We start from the raw sequence: 20,633 nt of genomic DNA on the forward strand, positions 1-20,633 counted from the left end.
TCATAGAAGAATAGAGACAAAGAGATTCCTGAACATCTTTTTTAACACCATTTTGTGCATATGTGTGTTCTATACCATACAAGCTTATGAGTATGTGTACCACTGTTTTTAATGGAGTAGCAAATTCCAATATAGTTTTGGAATGAGTATCATTAACTGATGAAGACACTGAGGTCTCTTCCTTTTGACCTACCCTAGTGATTTGAAATGCAGATTCCCTGATGATGTCTTAAGGATTATCCTTAGTTAAGTGATGCCAAACCTACTTTATCTCTAAAGGCATGAAATATAAAAGGATGGCTAGAGTGTAATATTAGACAGAACTAAATAATAATCAAAAAAAACATATTGTCTTCTACTTTCATACCAATAATTTTTTTGCATTTTTCCATCATTTTGCTCTTTCTCTGCTGCTGCTGCTGCTAAGTCACTTCATCATGTCCCACTCTGTGCGACCCCATAGACGGGAGCCTACCAGGCTCCTCTGTCCCTGGGATTCTTCAGGCAAGAACACTGGAATGGATTGCCGTTTCCTTCAAATCAAAGAAAATCTTCTTGACTTAACTGTTGACAAAACACCGAATTCTGATGTTAGTCTTTTAACCTAATGATGAAAGTTGTTCCCAAAGATTCCCTCAAGTTCACAAGAGTCTAGGTTATCCTAGAAAGACTCACGAAATTGGGTCTGATTTGTAGTAGGACTTGAGGATAATCCAGCAACCACAGAATCTAGTTTAGGCCTGCCAGGAGACATCCCCAAACTGCCCCGGATCTCCTAGGGGTCCTTCAGAACAGAGAGAAGCCAAAGCCACGTTAGATGGAAATAGCTTCATAGGCCAGAATGTTCTCACATCTCCATGAGACCGCATAAGTATCACTGGTGATATGGTATGCTTGGTATAACAGTTTTTTGGTGAGACTATTTATAAGTCAGTAATTGTTCCCTATAACAGAATATTTCAGATGATACTTATGAGAAAGCCTGGACTAAGACCAAGCTCATTGTCTATAGGACTGACAAGAAGAATCTAGATGATATCCTTAGGATTACAAGCACAGATCCAGAAGTTTATACTAAATAACTAGTGTTCAATTATGTTTTAAAAAACAGTTGCACATCTAGGCAAGTTCAAGCATCATGTAGACTCTAGAACATTCATTCAATGAATATAAGATTGGAATATCTTCTTTAGTTCCACTTTTAAGTCAATACATAGCTCAGTTTGCATTTTAAAAATAATTATGGTATAAGCAAGTATCAGTCTGGAAACAATAGAGAAGTTTGTCTTTTTCATTCCTTTTTTTTAGTACCATTTTTAAAATTTTTATTTATTTTAATTGGAGGCTAATTACTCTACAATATTGTGGTGGTTTTTGCCATACATTCACATGGATCAGCCATGCGTGTACATGTGTTCCCCATCCTGACCCTCCCTTCCACCTCCCTCCCCATCTCATCCCTCAGGGTCATCCCAGCACACCAGCCCTGAGCACCCTGTCTCATGCATTGAACCTGGACTGGCGATCTATTTCACATATGATAATATACATGTTTCAATGCTATTCTTTAAAATCATCCCACCCTCGCCTTCTCCCACAGAGTCCAAAAGTCTGTTCTTTACATCTGTTTCTCTTTTGCTGTCTCACATATAGGGTTATCGTTACCATCTTTCTAAATTCCATATATATGCATTAATATACTGTATTGGTGTTTTTCTTTCTGAGTTACTTCGCTCTGTATAATAGGCTCCAGTTTCATCCACCTCACTAGAACTGATTCAAATGCATTATTTTTAATAGCTGAGTAATATTCCGTTGCGTATATGTACCACAGCTTTCTTATCCATTCGTCTGCCGATGGACATCTAGGTTGCTTACACGTCCTGGCTATTGTAAACAGTGCTTTTTCATTCTTAATAAGAGGCAATGTCCCCAGCCACATATTACCTCTGTGGAAAATATAATGGTTTTCATGGGGAAGCAATAGCCAGATATGGTCAGAAAAACCATAATTCTACCCACTATCAATATAAGCCATGATTGTATATTATAGCAATTATGAAAGCCAAATACACAGGAAATATTTTAGAGCTATTTAAAGATATTTTCGGAGAAGGCAATGGCGCCCCACTCCAGTACTCTTGCCTGGAAAATCCCATGGACGGAGGAGCCTGGTAGGATGCAGTCCATGGGGTCGCTAGAGTCAGACACAACTGAGCGACTTCACTTTCACTTTTCACTTTCACGCATTGGAGAAGGAAATGGCAACCCACTCCAGTGTTCTTGCCTGGAGAATCCCAGGGATGGGGAAGCCTGGTGGGCTGCCGTCTATGGGGTCGCACAGAGTCGGACACGAATGAAGCGACTTCGCAGCAGCAGCAGCAAAGATATTTTTAGGAAGGTTAATATGTAATGATATAGTTATTGCTTGATAAGTTGATTCATTCAAACTATTTTCTTCTAAGGGAGACATGTCTTTGTCTTCTTTTCTGAACACTGATAAGTAATCAATATATTTCTCCATTTTTGTGATGTCATGTATCTGAGAACTAATCCTGAGGATTTAAGTCTCTATAGTGTCACCTTGGCCATTATCTGCCTTTATAACAAAATCCATTTTTTGGTCTATGGTGGATACAACATTTAACTCATTCAGAGACTGGTGTTCTTCAAAGCAAAGGAGAATATTTGCATATTCTAGTATAGCTATTCCTTAATATGACAGGCTAGCTTGTATAAACTATATAACATGGGTGATCAAGTAAATAAGTCTTGTTTATGCTACAGAAACACATCTGGGATAAAGCTGAAACAACTTCACTGCCCTAAGAACATTAAGATAGCCATCTCTTACAAAGTGAGCAGACAGGACTTTTGTAGTTCCAAATCTATTCACGGGCCTATACCATGAATAAATCTGATTGTATAGGTACGTGAAAATCTGGCAAGGCTGCTTTCTGTTTTTGTTTTCATTAAAAGGCTTTCCGGCCTAGTGGAGCTGCATTTTGTTTCTCTATAATGCCTTGAGGAAAATAATTCTTACTGACTGACATTTTAATACTGAGGTATTTGTTCCAGAATTGCAAAATGGAGGAAAAAAGAGGTGTAGTGTGATGTATAGATTATGCTAAAGGGACCGGGTAAATTGAACATGTACAGGTGACACCCTCATTTACAGTTTCATTTTGCACATGGATAGGTAACATTCTCATATACAATTTGATTTTACACATGCGTAGCTATATCCATCAAACTGTGCCTCTGTATTTTTTATTGGTTGTTCGCTTATGAAAGAACTCTTTCCTTCCACAGGTACTGTGAACCCCTCTAAATGTGGCTGCCCCTTTGCCTTGAAGATGGCAGCCTGCCAGCTTCTCCTGGAGATTACCACGTTCCTACGAGAGACCTTTTCATGTCTGCCCAGACCACGCACTGAGCCTCTGATGGTTAGTGAAGCTTATTAATAATGAGGCTACTTGGAGAGTCCAGCCAGGTGGCTTGGTTTTCAGTAGTCACAATTTCCTCAAATATTCAATGAACAAATGTATCATATAGTTTAAAAATTCAACAAAGGGATTTTCATATATAAAAAGAATATTTCTTTTTATCTCTTAAAAAACTGAAAATTGACCTTAAAATCACAAAAGACTGCACCACTGGGTAGTGTCTAATTGATTACTGTCAGTTAACCTAGGAATGTCTAAGAACCTTTATACGTTCCTTTATTCTGCAAACTATGAGGAGTTTTACAGCCAGCATTTTCCAGAAATCACTGATAGGTTTGTTTTTTTCATGCTCAGTTCAGTTCAGTTGCTCAGTCGTGTCTGACTCTTTGAAACCCCATGGACTGCAGCATGCCAGGCTTCCCTGTCCATCACCAACTTCCAGAGCTTACTCAAACTCATGTCCATTGATTCGGTGATGCCATCCAACCATCTCATCCTCTGTCATCCCCTTTTCCTCCTACGTTCAATCTTTCCCAGCATCAGGGTATTTTCTAGTGAGTCAGTTCTTTGCATCACGTGGTCAAAGTATTGGAGTTTCAGCTTCAGCATCAGTCCTTCCAATGAATATTCAGGACTGATTTCCTTTAGGATGGACGGGTTGGATCTCCTTGCAGTCCAAGGGACTCTCAAGAGTCTTCTCCAACACCACAGTTCAAAAGCATCAATTCTTTGGTGCTCAGCTTTCTTTGTAGTCCAACTCTCACATCCATATATGACTCCTAGAAAAACCGTACCAACAATTCATAAATTTATGTGCTTCCAGTGAATTTTCTCATTTAAATTATGAATGAAAATACTCGTCTTTAGCATGTAAATGTCTCTGAACAAATATTTTATTCCTGCAGCATTTCTTATGGATACAGATAGGCAGAAAAAGACCATGTGTGCATGCACACACACACACACACACGCACACACACACGTGCACAGAAACACAAAGACCCACAGGCAGGCATACATACAGACACACTTGTATGCTATCAGGGCCTGATTTTTTTAATTTAAGATACAAATTCTGGCAAGAGCCAAGAGTCATCACAAAACACTTTGGACAGAGGCCCATCTCAGAGCCGATTTTCTTGGCCCTTTGTTCTCTAATGGGCACCATGTTTCCAGTGGTTCTTTTATCATAGGCCTTACCTGACCAGAGCTGAGGAACCAGACAAATTCCTTTTTTTCTCCCCTTTACACAAAACTTACAGTACCAGAGAAACTGTTACACTAACAATCTATGTGCTTCCATTTAGGTGAATTTTACAGTGTGCCAACTCTCCTGCTGTTTTGAAACAAACTCAGTATGAGCAAGACCCTACTGCAGTCCCGGGGGGTTGGAGGTTGGCATGAGGAATGGAACCAAAAAGTCAGTGCTCTGGTATTCCTGAACTGTTCCTCTAACTTTGATTTCCAGTGTCTGCACAGCCCATTTCCTCACACTCTAAAACATAAAATGGAACTCTTTGTAGGTAAAATATGTTTTCAAGAGAAACGTGTCCACATTTGGACTGTGAAACTGCACCGTTTAAATACTATGAAATGGAGTTCCTCCTACAGACCTTATTTAATTTCATGTTATCCTGAACCTTTATTTTTCTGAATTGTCACCTTCACAATTATATTGAGACTACTCTTAAAAACCAAGTAAGTCAGCCACTTAAGCATGTTTAAAGTCAAGATTAATCTATAGGCCTCTATGAGTGTTATTAATATCAATATTCTAATTATACTGACATCTTCGTAAAAGCTCAGAAACACATCTGTTAAATTTTCAGATTTTCATTTTTTATTTATTTTTTAATATTTATTTGGCTGAGCCAGGTCTTAGTTACAGCATGTAGCATCTTTAGGTGTGGCAAGCAAGCTCTTAGTTACAGCATGTGGAATCTAATTCCCTGACCAGGGATTGAACTTGGGCCCCCTGTGCTGGGTGTATGGCGTCTTAGCCACTGGACCACCAGGGAAGTCCAAATTTTCAGATTTTTAAAGGTCACCGTTTTGACTTATAGTGATTTAAAAAAGATAAGAACCTTAAAGTTTGATTCAGTTATTTTTGTTCTTTCAACACTATAAAGCTATACTGTTCCTTATTATTATAACAAATTTCTTTTTTAAGAAAATTAATCAAATCTTTAAAAAATGACTGTATAATCAACTGGCTGTCTAGTAGAAAATGCCAAAAAATTAAACTAAAACAGAGGCTGCAGTTATTCAATCAATAAGAGGAAATTTTTCATTGCCTTTAACTAGGTCTCATAAATCTTTTATTCATTGAACTATAACTTTTATTGTCAAGTATAGGTTCATAAATTTTGGGGGGATGTGACCTTTGGAAAACGGGAAAGAGCTCATGTTTAATCTATGTAACTATAGTTGATGATAAAGAAAACTCAAATCACATTTTTAACTATTACAGAAAAAACAGTATCATAAAGCCATTTTACTAATACAGAAGCTATAAATGCTTGAAATAGGTTTTTTAAGAAGTTGTACAAAACAGTAAATCTAACAAGCTAAGCATAAATACCATTCAAATGAAATATTCTAAAATTTTAACAAAACACTTGCTGTAAGAGTATTTATAGATTTGGGGGATATTTTACTAATTCAATAACATTTTTAACAGCAGAAAAATAAATAGCTACCTGAATGTGCAGAATAATAAAAGTATAAGCTAGAAAAATAATCACATTAGAAACTATATTCTAGGATCTGAGACTTGAGGAGGGGGGAAGATAGGGAACATAAATGTTCTACCGAGAAAGTCTTTCTGATAGAAATGTCCTAAGATCATTTCCCTGTGAAATATTTGTTTGAAAAAGTCCTGTTTATATCCGAAGTGTGCAAGAGAAAGGGGCTTCCCAGGCGGTATTAGTGGTAAAAAAATCTGCCTTACAAAGCAGGAGACATAAGAGATGCAAGTTCAGTCCTTGGGTTGGGAAGATCCCCTGGAGGAAGACATGGCAACCCTCTCCAGTATTCTTGTGTGGAGAGTCCTATGAACAGAGGAGCCTGGCAGGTTACAGTCCATGAGGTTGCAAAGAGTCGGACATGACCTAGCACACACGAGGAAGAAAAGGCAAAAGAGCCTAAAATGCAATAAATAAGTTAATTTGATAGAGCTAGGCAATCTCAGGAGGTCACTCACTGGATAGTGGGGAGTGAAGGTAAGTGAAAAGGAAAATTAATATCAGCTAAAAATATATTTTTACCAACTTAACAATTTTTTTCCATCTACATCCCTAGATGGAACTTAGTGTATTTGTTTCTCCCCCCAAAATGACTTCTGGTAGCATTTTTATTCTCTCTTTTTGTAAACCATCAGATCAGATCAGTCGCTCAGTCGTGTCTGACTCTTTGCAACCCCATGAATCGCAGCACGCCAGGCCTCCCTGTCCAACACCAACTCCCAGAGTTCACTGAGACTCATGTCCATCGAGTCAGTGATGCCATCCAGCCATCTTATCCTCTGTCGTCCCCTTCTCCTCCTGCCCCCAATCCCTCCCAGCATCACAGTCTTTTCCAATGAGTCAACTCTTCGCATGAGGCGGCCAAAGTACTGGAGTTTCAGATTTAGCATCATTCCTTCCAAAGAAATGCCAGGGCTGATCTCCTTCAGAATGGACTGGTTGGATCTCCTTGCAGTCCAAGGGACTCTCAAGAGCTTCTCCAACACCACAGTTCAAAAGCATCAATTCTTCGGTGCTCAGCCTTCTTCACAGTCCAACTCTCACATCCATACCTGACTACTGGAAAAACCATAGCCTTGACTAGACGGACCTTTGTTGCCAAAGTAATGTCTCTACTTTTCAATATGCTATCTAGGTTGGTCATAACTTTCCTTCAAAGGAGTAAGCGTCTTTAATTTCATGGCTGCAGTCACCATCTGCAGTGATTTTGGAGCCCAGAAAAATAAAGTCTGACAGTGTTTCCACTGTTTTCCCATCTATTTCCCATGAAGTGATGGGACCAGATGCCATGATCTTCGTTTTCTGAAAGTTGAGCTTTAAACCAACTTTTTCACTCTTCACTTTCACTTTCATCAAGAGGCTTTTTAGTTTCTCTTCACTTTCTGCCATAAGGGTGGTGTCATCTGCATATCTGAGGTTATTGATATTTCTCCTGGCAATCTTGATTCCAGCTTGTGTTTCTTCCAGTCCAGCGTTTCTCATGATGTACTCTGCATATAAGTTAAATAAACAGGGTGACAATATACAGCCTTGATGTACTCCTTTTCCTATTTGGAACCAGTCTGTTGTTCCATGTCCAGTTCTAACTGTTGCTTCCTGACCTGCATACAAATTTCTCAAGAGGCAAGTCAGGTGGTCTGGTATTAAACCATACTCATAAAGAATATCTAGAAAAGGAAAAAGCAGCATTTTTACAAAATTTATCATCTAAAAAAGCATAATAATCCATTTTTCTTCAAGCAATGATCAACTTCCAAACTTGAAAACACAAAAATTTTTTTAGAGAGTTTTGTCTATAAAACTGCAAATCTATTAAAATGTTTCCCTGTTGAGTTGGTAAAACCAATAACTGATGACCAAGCAGCATGGAATTAAATTAATTCCCATTGGATGCCAAGATGATCCTTAATAACAAAGAAAATGACCATAAAGAAGTCTCTTTACATCTATGTTCACTCATTAGGGAAAACAACATGTTGAATGCCTTTGTATAAGATTGTGCTAGAAACTGTACCAATTGTACCAATGGGATTTAACAAATCACTATAAAGAATACACCACTGGATCCCAAATGCTTCTAAAGTTAAACGATCAGAGTAAAAGTCGTTCAGTTGTGTCCAACTCTTTGCGACCCCATGGACTGTACAGTCCATGGAATTCTCCAGGGCAAAATACTGGAGTGGGTAGCCTTTCCCTTCTCCAGGGGATCTTCCCAAGCAAGGGATTGAACCCAGGTCTCCCATGTTGCGGGCAGATTCTTTACCAGCTGAGCCACCAGGGAAGCCTGATCAGCAGCAAAACACAATTCACATTCATATTTGAAGAGTAGATATGAATATTTGAGAGTTAGGCTATGAGAAAGGGTGGTGTAAAGGGTGCAGAGGTGGGAGTGAGGGTGATGCAGAGATGAATATGCTGTAACAGGAAAACCAACACATGAACAACACACAAGAAAGGAGCAGAGGGCCAACGCTAGCCAAAGAAGGGGCTGGAAAAATCTGAAGGACATTCCTGAAAGAGATCATATATGAACACAGCTTTGAAAGATAAGTAGGGTTTTGACTAGTAGATACAAGAAGTTGGAAGAAATAACTACTTTAGAGAATCAAAATTGTTATTACTTTTTGTCTCAACTAAGAAGCTTATCTAATTAAATTTGGCTGCCAAACTGGAAAGTAGTTAGGTTGTTTTCTTTTTCCTAAAAAGGATTAATTTCAGAGGAGCAATTATATCCTAGAACATTTTTTGACAATGTTAAATAGACTCCATGTGGTTCCTTCTTTTTTCTAGATTTGATACAGTTTTCTGAGTACCAAACTATAACTTCTATTCTTAATTCAAAGGGAAAAGAAACTATAGAGTCTAAAAGTTTCATTTATTAACAACAGTTAAAAGCTTAAGGTTTTAATCTCCGTACAAACTGGGTTTTTCAAAATATCTTTTGTTTTTCAAGCTACTTGAATCTAAGGACTTATTGTGTCATAATTAGAAAAAAATCACTGTATAAAAATAAGGTTAGCATTTTATATATTTTTCATTTATCAGGTCTGAAAGTGTTTTATAGATTAATGATTAAGTATGATCTTCAGCATGAGCGAGTCTCTCTTCATTGAACAAATCAAATGTCCATGCTCACCTCACAGATTGAACTCCTACTAAATACTTATATTCCCTACTTTCGGCTATGGGATCATTCTGTTCATAAGTGGATGGAAAAGGATCCCCTCTTATATTTGAAGTCTTCCTAAAAGAGAAGGAGTGATTCTCCCATTGTCTGATATTGTTATCATACACGAGGTTTCTTAAGCCAGAACTGCCTTTTCCTACCTGTTTGCTGAGCAAATTTTACTTAATCCTTAGGACTGAATTCCAGCATCACCTTGCTATTTGTTTTCTGTTTATGTTCTGTGATATGATGATTTATAATAAAAAATATATGTTTGGTCTTCATCTGTAGTTCTGGCACAGTATTCCTAAAACCCTTGGAATTTCTTAAGAAGGGTGACCAAGGTGTCTTAATGAGGTGACTTGTGGTATGCCTCTAGATTACCTAAGGATCAGCTGTCACCGAGTGATTAGAAAAATGAAAATTTCAGTCCCACTCCCCTCACCTCTAGGTGGCAATGATTTAATCAATCATGCCTATTTAATGAAACCTCCATAAAAACCCAAAAGGACAGGGTTCAGAGAGCTTCCAGTTGGTGAACATGTGACAATTGGGGAGAACAGTGCCCTTGGATGACTTGGAAGCTTGGTTACCCTCACCCCATTCCTTGCCCTGTGCATTTCTTCCATCTAACTATTGCTGACTATATATATATTTTTTATGATAAACCAGTGATCTAGTCAGCAAAATATTTCTCTGGGTTCTGTTACCACCTCTAGCAAATTAACTGAACTGAGGAGGGGTGTTGTTGGAACCTTCAATTTGTAACCAGTTGGTCAGAAGCACAGGTAACAACCTGGGCTTGCAATTGAATCCTTAACCTGTGGATTAAGGAAAATGTTTTCATGGCCACAGTCTGAAACTGGTATAAGGTAGATGGGAATTGGCTATTTCAATGCTGTGTGTGCTACTCAAAATGGAGTGAGGTTTGCCAGAAGACCAATGCAGTGCTGGGGAGACGCCTTCATTCACATGCTCCCCACTGACATTGCAGGACTTGGAGAGCTGCAGACTTCGTTTGGACCCTGAATTAGACCGGCACAGATATGAAAGGAAGATCAGCTTTGCTGGAGTCCTGGATGAAAATGAAGACTCAAAAGATTCCCTTCACAGTAGTAGCCACACCCTCAAATCAGATGCAGGTGTTGAAGAGAAGAAAGGTATGGATAAAGCAAAAATTAATTCATGTTTCTGGGTTTCTCAAGGGATATTTGGTCTGGGTCTAAACTGCAGAACTGTGCACTGAAAGAAATCCAAATTATTGGCTCCATACAGCACTAACAGTGTTCATTCAACTAGGCCATCATGCTAGTTAGGAGTTGAACTCTAGCTCAGCATCTCTCCATACCCCATTGAATATAAGGTACCATTAGTTGTAAAATGAACCATTATTTTATATACCATCTACTGCTACTGCTAAGTCGCTTCAGTCGTGTCCGACTCTGTGCAACCCATAGATGGCAGCCCACTAGGCTCCTCTGTCCCTCGGATTCTCCAGGCAAGAATACTGGAGTGGGTTGCCATTTCCTTCTCCAATGCATGAAAGTGAAAAGTGAAAGTGAAGTCGCTCAGTCGTGCCCAACTACCAGCGACCCCACGGACTGGAGCCCACCAGGCTCCTCAGTCCATGGGACTTTCCAGGCAAGAGTACTGGAGTGGGGTGCCATTGCCTTCTCCGTTTATATACCGTAACAAAGGAAAAATACTCCCCTTTCAGCTCTTACACAATGCCTTCTTATCAATTAATTTGTTTTATTCTTATTGAAAGAAGACTTTCAGATGTAATTAGATGTAGATTTTTATTACCAGTCCGTATGATTCTCTCTGCAGGAAAGTAAACTGATTCGTTTTCCTAAACTATCTGCAATTCAGAGTTCAAATTCTTAATCACTTTTTAACTCAAAATTGTCACTGTCTGTGTTTTTACGTATGATAATGTCCTCTGTGTCATCAGAATGTTAGTAATACATCATTTCTTAAATGAATCTGTAAAGCTCTTGGTGCTTGTTACATAAGCCAATGTGCAGTTGTATGAAGCTAGCCTACCTTCAATTCCTGTTTCAGGAATGTTGCCAAACATATATGACTTACTACTTCACCTACTCCTTCACCCAACTATCATTCAGCTCCTGAGACTTAAAAGACGCTGGCACCCATTTTGTACATTTTGTTGCTGGTGCTTTAGATATTCACACGAACACAAGCAATGGCAAATGTGTCACAAGTACCACTTGGCTCTAGTGATATCTTAAGATGGCATCAATTGTAAGCCAAATCTCAATTTCAGAGATGTTCAAATGTTAAAAAAAAAAAAAGGTGCATCTTAAAATGGTGAAATAGAGTAACTAATTATGTGACCTTGTCCAAGTTTAGCTGCTAAGCCAATTTTCTTCTCTGTAAAATTAGATTATTAACACCTACTACATTGTAATGCTGAGAGCTTAAATGAACAATGGGCTTCCCCGATAGTGCAGTTGTTAAAGAAATCCACCTGCAATGCAGGAGACCCCAGTTCAATCCCTGTGTTGGGAAGATCCCCTGGAGAAGGGATGGGCTACCCACACCAGTATTCTTGGGCTTCCCTAATGGCTCATTGGGTAAAGAATCTGCCTGCAGTGCGGGAGACCTGGGTTCAATCCCTGGGTTGGGAAAATTCCCTGGAGAAGGGAAAGGCTACCCACTCCAGTGTTCTGGCCTGGAGAATTCCATGAGGTCGCAAAGAGTCAGACACGACTGAGCGACTTTCACTTTAACTTAAATGAACAATGCAAGTAAAACATAAACTCAATAAGGACACAGTCTCTAATTAGGAAATAATAAATAATCATCATTGGTTTTTTAAAAATGTGTATTATGAGCATATAGATCAGAACCCAGGCAGAAAATCCTAAATATGAGTTAAAGATTGCAAAGTTTTAAGGTGCTCTTTAAAGCCTCCTTTAAATTGTTAACTTCTCTGATTTTTGTATTTCTTAAATTTTATTGCCCTTCAGTGTTTTTCTAACAAATTTCCATTAAATGAATATCAGCATATTTGTAAAAAGAGTCAAAGACAGTTTTCTCCACTGGTATATTTTCTGTAGTCAGTGACTCCATAAATGTTTGGTAGTTCAAGGAATACATGTTTCTCAAAAGAAATATCCCTACAGAAGACCTAAACAGATATTTTGCCAAAGAAGACCTGGCCAACAGGCACATAGAAAGATGTTCAATGTCACTAATTACTTGAGAAATGCAAATCAAAACTGCAACGAGGTATCACCTCATGAAAATCAGAATGGTCATCATTAAAAGTCTACAGATAATAAACACTGAAGAGAGTGTGGAGAAAAAAGAACCTTCCTACATTGTTGGTGGGAATGAAAATTGGTGCAGCCACTATGAAGAACCATATGGAGGGTCATTAAAAACTGAAAATAGTTACCATATGATCCAGAAATTCCATTCCTGGACATAAATCTGGAGAAAACTAATTAGAAAAGATACATGCACCCCAGTGTTCACTGCAGCACTATTTACAATAGCCAGGATACGGAAGTAATCTAAATGTCTATAGACAAATGAATGGATAAAGAACATGTGGTGTGTATATACACATACATATACATAAAATTGAATATGAGTCATAAAAGAGAATGAAATAATGCTATTTGTAGCAACATGGACAGACCTATATATTAACATATTAAGTGAATATAGAGAAAGACAAATATACGGTATCACTTATATGTGGAATTTTAAAATATGATACAGATGAATTTTTTTACAAAACAGAAATAAACTCACAGACATAGAAAGCAAACTTGTGGCTACCAAAGAGGATAGCAGGGCGTGGGGCAGGAGGAGATAGTACTATATATAAAATAAACAACAAGGATCTACTGTATAGCATAGGGATGTATACTCAGCATCTTGTAATAACCTACAATTTAAAAAATCTGAAAAAGTATAGCCCTAAATAAGGAAAAACACAACATATTTAAAATATTTAAAACTTTGTAAAGAGTGGATATATTCTGGTAAAAAAACCTTTTTAAAATTTCAAGATCAGAGTGTTGTCACAACATTTAAAAATGTAAATATATTGTGTTGAATTTATGGTGAACAGAAGCCATGTTGCAGGAAGAATTAGCCAAGTTTTATCAGTTTCTGATAGTAAGAAGTATCAAGTCAAGGTTTATTCAAATACTTCTACTTTTTTTTTTTTAGGAGTACATATATCTTTTTTTTTTTTTAATTTTATTTTATTTTTAAACTTTACATAATTGTATTAGTTTTGCCAAATATCAAAATGAATCTGCCACAGGTATACATGTGTTCCCCATCCTGAACCCTCCCCCCTCCTCCCTCCCCATACCATCCCTCTGGGTCGTCCCAGTGCACTAGCCCCAAGCATCCAGTATCGTGCATCTAACCTGGACTGGCGACTCGTTTCATACTTAATATTTTACATGTTTCAATGCCATTCTCCCAAATCTTCCCACCCTCTTAACAAGTGGTGCTGGGAAATCTGGTCAACCACTTGTAAAAGAATGAAACTAGAATACTTTCTAACACCATACACAAAAATAAACTCAAAATCAAATACTTCTACTTCTGACAAAGAGGGCTGCATATGATGAGAAACTTCCATCTTTTTTTATCACTTTTTAAAAATTGAAGTGTCGTTGCTTTACAGTGTTGTGTTCCTACTATATAGCAAAGTGGTTTAGTTAGACATATATATATTCTTTTTTATATTCTTTTCCTTTTTTTTAAATTTTCTTTTTTTTAAATTTTATTTAATTTTTAAACTTTACATAATTGTATTAGTTTTGCCAAATATCAAAATGAATCCACCACAGGTATACATGTGTTCACCATCCTGAACCCTCCTCCCTCCTTCCTCCCCATACCATCCCTCTGGGTCGTCCCAGTGCTCTAGCCCCAAGCAACCAGTATCGTGCATCGAACCTGGACTGGCCATTATGGTTTATCACAGAATATTGAATATAGTTCTCGGTGGTATGCAAAGACCTTGGTGTTTCCATTAGATATATAAAAGTTTACCTCTGCTAACCCCAGCCTCTCATTCCATCCCCCGACTCCTTCTCCCTGGGAAACCACCAGTCTGTTCTCTATATCTGTGATTCTGTTTCTGTGAAACTTACATATTTTAAACATATCCTACAGGGACTTTTTTCCCCACTCAAAATTATTATGCTAATTATTATTTAAAGTAGTTGAAGCAAAAAGCATGAATACTGACGTGGTTACATTTCAGCAGAGTAAATTCTATATCATTTTAAGAAATAAAATCTCAGATTAATTTTTAAGAACATTAATTTCATGATTATCATTTATGTAAATTGCCTTTAATGTTCAAATGCACAAGCATTTTTCTTCTCATAGAATGGCTATGGGATCATATGAACCTATTTAATAAATTAAGAGCAGAAAGCTAGAAGTATAAATAAAATGAGAACATATTCATAAAATGTCCTTTACCAGTTGGCAAGAAACTTCTCAAAGATTCCTAAATACTCCTTAATCCTTTTAACAAGCTGATACCAGATGCTAAAGCCGATGTGAAAACGGGGACCGCAGGGACCCTGCTAACTCAGATTATTAAAATTGTATTTAAAGTTTCACACCATCTGTTTGTATAACATCTAAAAATGTCAGTTCTTGAAATAAACAACCTGAGGACAGTTGGGATTCTACAAAGGAAAACTAATATGAAATCATCCTTAGAATGAAAAATGTCTTAACTAAAATCTCCGAGCAAGATCTGATATCATTTTATCCATATTCCAGATACAAACTAAGACTGGCTTTCCAGAATACAGATACCAAGACATGTGTGATTCCTCAGTAATCATGTACTGAACATCTGCTGTATACCAGGCACTATTACAGGTTCCTAGAATATAGCAATAAACAGGGGAAATTTCCCATATATATTTTAGTTTAGATTAGCTAATAATGAATAACATTAAATTCTGGACTTTCAAGTAGAGATAAATAGTATGAGGAAATCAAGTTAGAGTCAGAGAATTGGTAGTGACCTGGAGTAGGAGGGATTCTAGTCACAAGTGACATTGAGCCGAGACTTGCATGATGTGAAGAATCCAGTCATGCTAAGGGCTGAGAGGAAAGTCTTCCAAACAGAGATAATTGAGAACAAGGCTCTGATGCAGGAACATGGGAGCATGTGAAGAAGGGCAAGGAGGCCAACATGGTTGCAATAGAATGAATTGGAGGAAGAGTGTTAAAAGATGGGGTTGAGCAAAGGTCAAATAAATAGGGTCTGTAAATATGGTCAGAAATTTAATTCTATTTAAATGTGTCAGATAGTTGTTGGGAGATTTTGACCAGAAAAGTGATATAATATTTGTATTTGTGATTATGTATTTAAAAGATGATTCTAACTCTATGAGTAGAGGTAAGAGAGTACAGTTTGCTGGTTATATTCATCCAGGGAATAGGTGATGGGGCTTTCAAAATCCTGTATTTGGAAGTGTTGCATCAGCAGGACTTGCTATGATGTGGTGTTAGAGAAAAGGGAAAAGCAATGTTTTATCCAATATAGATGAATTTGTTTCTTTAATATTAGTTCTCATTGTCATGGATGTACTTTACCAAATCTGAATCCTAACTATTATGTCCTTTGTAAATAACCAATGCCATTCTGAATATTATTTTTTGAATTATATGATATTTCCAATTATCTTTGGTAGTAGAACAGGGTTCTCAAAGTTAAATTTTTTTGCAGCATATTAAATTGGGGTTACTGTACTATATTTGTAAGCAGAAAAATATCATGAAATCAAACAAAGAACGACAAAGTGTGCCTCTGTAAAATTTTTAAATTCTTTCTTTAATCTTTTTGTCTACTTCCCAGTCTATTTTGACATAATTGTATTAATAGTCTTTAAAAATAACTATATTCTGTTTCAAATGCATTTCAGATAAGTCATAAAGTCTCAATTGTGCCTAAAAATAATACTGAAAAATACAGTGGATGAGTTTGTGCTATTACTAAAATTGAGCATTATGGTCTTTATGGAATATATTCAACTGTGCTGCAAGAACTTCTGTCTGGATGTGAAATTCTATCCAGATGTGTTCAGGGAGCTCCATGAAGCCATTGCCAGCTGAGTGGTGATAATTTTAGTCTTTCTCAATCATGGGTATAAATTAGAGATTAAACATTTCACATGATTCAACAGGATATCTTCTAGGCTCCTTTAAATGTCACTAAAAGTGTATACTTAATTAACATTTTATGGAGTGGTACAATCTTCTATCACAGTCACAGACTAACTCTCCTATGGGTAAGAAACTTGAGACTAAAATGCAATCTTCTTGATTGGGACTAAAATATTAATAGCTGTATCTTGCATAATTAGTAAGAAATCTTGTTCATGTCTTAAGAAGGAAAACTTAAAAAAACAGCCCCTTCCTGAGTATTACTTGAAGCCCTGAACTTTCAGAATCACCCTTACAGTATCAGTATGTGACAATCCCAGATCTTCAGAGGAAAAGGAAGGAGGTGTGGATATGACTATGGGAAATAAGGATGCTTTTGATTAAAAAGTAGGTTTCTAGCTGAACGTGTTTATTTTACCCTTTAATTTTCCTCACTGATGACTGTTTCTTCCAGAACACTAAAGAGGAGTAATGCATGTTCTTCTTGGTGTATGTAGACTGTAAGGTTGGTGCAGGGTGTTGCAACCTTTGGAATCATATCTCACCCAACCTTTTGACTAAGAGGAGCAATCACTAGGCGCATTGAAAATGGAACCATTTCACACTCGTGTTCACCCAAAGCACCCCACTGAAAAAACAGTTCTTTTAGTGCCTTTGCTGAGGAGCCGAGCGGACCCCACTGCTGATTGTTGGAGAGTGAAGCAACTGTTGTTTTTATTTCTTATTGAGGTATTCCCAAATGAAAGGGTTTCCCATGATGGGGTTTCCCAAACTCACATAAATCTGCCTGTCCTATTTCAAAAGACAAAAACACATGACTGATGATTCTGTGAAATCAAGCAATGATGCTATGTCAACATGCTAACAGTCTTGGAGGACTCCATGGTGAGGGCACACTCATGCTTGTGAATTCTGGGCCAGAGAGAGAGAGCAGGTTGTTCCCAGCACCGATGAGCTGTGTGTCCAAGAAAGAAGCTGCACCAGCCCTTCCTGGTGGACCCAGCCTCCTGCCCGTCCAACAAAGCTGCCTGGCTGGGCACTTGGGAGAAGCTCCTTGTCCAGACCAGCAGAGAAGAGGTTGTTCAGTGACAAAGTTGGGGAGAGCTTGGCTCTGACGCTTACTGGGGAGAACTAAGGGGGAAAAAGCCCTATTTTATTCTTTTAATACAGTTCCCAGCAGGAAGATCAGGATAGGAGGTTCCCGCCTGCTCCAGATTAAAGGAACCCGCAGTTTCCAGGTGAAGAAGGGGGGTTCCTTGTCCAGCATTCGCCGGGTCGGCAGCTTAAAGAGCAGCAAGTTATCACGGCAGGACTCAGAGTCTGAGGCTGAGGAGCTGCAGCTGTCCCAAAGCAGGGACACTGTCACTGACCTAGGTAACATAGAGGAGTGGGTGTGTGCAGGGACGTGGGGGGTAGGAAGACAGAGCCCAAATCCCCATACAGCTGAAGTCCATTTCCTCACAGGTCCATAGTCGGAGGGCAGAGTCGTAGGTTAGAGTACCCACTGGGTCTGTAAACGATGTTGCCTTCCAGAGCAGGGCTGCTCCAACCTTACTGTGCAGAGTCAGCTGGGAGCTTGTTAAAACGCAGAATCTGATTCAGCATCTCTGAAATAGGAGGCTGAGATTCTGCCCTTTTAACAAGCTTTATGGTGACACTGATGCTGCTGGTTCAAGGACCACAGCTTGAGCAGGGAGGATATGAAGTCTACAGTAGGGAAAGAAAATACTTTAGTGACGACGACAGATTTTTTTTTTTTTTTGAGATCCAAATGCTTTATGCCTTTATACTTCTGAACAGGACCTTTAAAGCAAAATGTAGACATTCTCTTGATGTTAAGCTGACTTAATGTACTCTGTAAAATAAAGTCTCTCTTTCTCAGTGAAAACAACCAAAATTTTAGAAAGGAAAGATTGTCTACACCTAATGATTAGTGACCTTCAGCAAGTCACTTAACTTCTTGGGAATTTGTTTTTCCCAGTTACCCAATAAGAATAATTCTGTGTGCTCCTTAACCACAGTGAAAAGATGCTCTAAAGATAAATTAGGAATGATTATAAAGTATATCAAACTCCTGAGAATCAGATTTATATACAATCAGGATATTAGAGTTGTAGACTGTCACCATAGGACCCAAAGAGACTGTGAATCCCAAAATATGTTAGTCCTATGGGCTCTGATCATCATCTTAAGAGACAAGAAAAAGATTAAATGTGCATGCCAGTAGAACTCACCAGCTGTCTAGAATTTGTTAGGTAAAAATTGAAGTACATATTCTTTGCCATTCAGTCCCTGTGTGAAAACCAAAATGGAAAGCTCTTCTTTATAAGTAAGTTATTTCAGAAGTTAGTTAGAAGTTACCCAGGGAATGTGGATAAATTATCAATTTAGCCTGCTGAAATAGGAGCTGAGTATGTTTAATCAAAGAGAATTTAAAATAGAAAATGTTTCTACACCTACCCACCCTTCCCTTTGAAAATAGCTAATTTATGCATTAATTGAGATTCAGCCTATTTTTCAAGAACATAATAGAAAAAAAGCCTCATGCCATCTTTAGTTTCAGATCTGAGCTGTAACAGTATCATCAGTTAGTTTGGGGAAAAACATTATTTGAATTAATTATTTAAATTGATCCCTTTAGCCTAACCAGTTAAGTCAAACTGTCCAAGCTAGAGGCATAGTTTTGTCATAGAAAATATCCAGAAAAGCTGGTAGATTGGAGCGCAAAGCTTTGTTGTCTAGTATACTATCTAGTATATCTAGTATACTAAGAATTCCTGCGACATGTCTCCTTCAGAGAGGAATTTGGACAAAGAGTTATCCACAACTGGGCACATTTACTTCCAAATTCCCTTCGTTTTTTTGAGGCACCACCCATCTTTGAAGTAGCTCTGATAGCAAAGCCAGCTGGTGTGAAGAGCAGTTACACTAGCTGAGGTCACAGTCCCAGTGGAGGTGGCAGTACCCTTTGTGCCCACTGCAGGTTGGCTGGCGTCCCTACTTACCTACACCTGCGAGGTCTGGGCAGTCTGGAATGGGTTTGGGCACACTCAACCAATAACTTGCTCATCTCAGCAATTCAAGGACTTGGCTCTGTGTTTTTTTTTTTTTTTTTTTCCTCTGCTCCCATGTCTCAAAATGGAAGCCACTGTAACAGAGATCATAAATGTCTTTGTAATTGCTGGTTCAGCTGGTGGTAAAGGGAACATTTCCTATTAATATTCCTCCACTAAAGTCAATGCTATGCCCTGTAACCCATTGGCCATGGTAGTGTGCCCTAGGATTCAAAAGCATGGACCCTGATACCGTAGCAATGTGCTCTCCAGGGAGACAGAACAGTACAACCTTTCTTGGTGTTTTTCTTTTGAAGAAGGGAGTCCTTGGAGTGCAAGTGAGCCCAGCATTGAGCCCGAGGGCATGAGTACAGCCGGCGTGGAGGAAAATTACCACAGGAACATGTCATGGCTTCATGTAAGTAGGCATCTCAGAAAGAGCCCTGAGATCAATTTCTTTTGGCACTGGGGGCAGATCTGTGAAGAGAGGACAAAAGACTATACTAAAAATATCCATCCATTTCAGCCTCTTAGAAATCTATATGTTCACATTTCAGCTGAACCTCTGGATCCTCACTAAGATGGGTCTTCTGCTGGACTGTATTCATTTGAACCTTATCTAAGACCAAGGGTCCTTTGTTATGGTTGGCTTGTGAGTCAGTCAGGGAGAACCCTGAGGGACCAGGCCAGGTTGGTGGTCGAGAGAACTCGGGTAACACAGTCAAGGCCTCATGATCAGTTTTACACAAGTTTTCACAAGTGCTGAGAGCAAGATCATGGTGTCAGTCTTGAGTCTGCATTCTACCAAACTGTAAACCAGGACATGGAGATTCTATGATTAAGGTCACACCTCAAAGGGCTCTCCTGAGGGCACAGGCAAGAGGGAGTCCCAAACACAGGTTGTACTTCAAGGGCATGAAGAAAGGAAGAGAAAGCTCAGGAAGTAATATGTAAGATCCACAGTTGGCAGGGTACTGGCAGCACTGTTATTGATGTTAGTTATGGAATGTCTCCATCTCCTCTTTCATTTGAC

The 20,633-nt window shown here is 38.4% G+C and overlaps 1 protein-coding gene across 15 annotated transcripts in view; it reads left to right on the top strand.

Moving 5' to 3' along the window:
* UNC80 (unc-80 homolog, NALCN channel complex subunit) overlaps positions 1-20,633 on the top strand; it is a 231,296-nt gene that overhangs the window by 113,361 nt on the left and 97,302 nt on the right. For 11 of the 15 annotated variants that reach the window (XM_070771381.1, XM_070771414.1, XM_070771428.1 and 8 more), the window contains exons 25-28: positions 3,313-3,446; positions 10,351-10,516; positions 17,718-17,921; positions 19,918-20,018. In XM_070771381.1, the coding sequence (XP_070627482.1) occupies positions 3,313-3,446; positions 10,351-10,516; positions 17,718-17,921; positions 19,918-20,018 (605 nt within the window). The remainder of the gene's footprint in view (positions 1-3,312; positions 3,447-10,350; positions 10,517-17,717; positions 17,922-19,917; positions 20,019-20,633) is intronic. The other 4 variants (XM_070771432.1, XM_070771437.1, XM_070771444.1 and 1 more) reach the window with 1 other exon arrangement.

The sequence above is a fragment of the Bos indicus genome, chromosome 2, assembly GCF_029378745.1.
Source record: "Bos indicus isolate NIAB-ARS_2022 breed Sahiwal x Tharparkar chromosome 2, NIAB-ARS_B.indTharparkar_mat_pri_1.0, whole genome shotgun sequence".
Classification (NCBI taxonomy): domain Eukaryota; kingdom Metazoa; phylum Chordata; class Mammalia; order Artiodactyla; family Bovidae; genus Bos; species Bos indicus.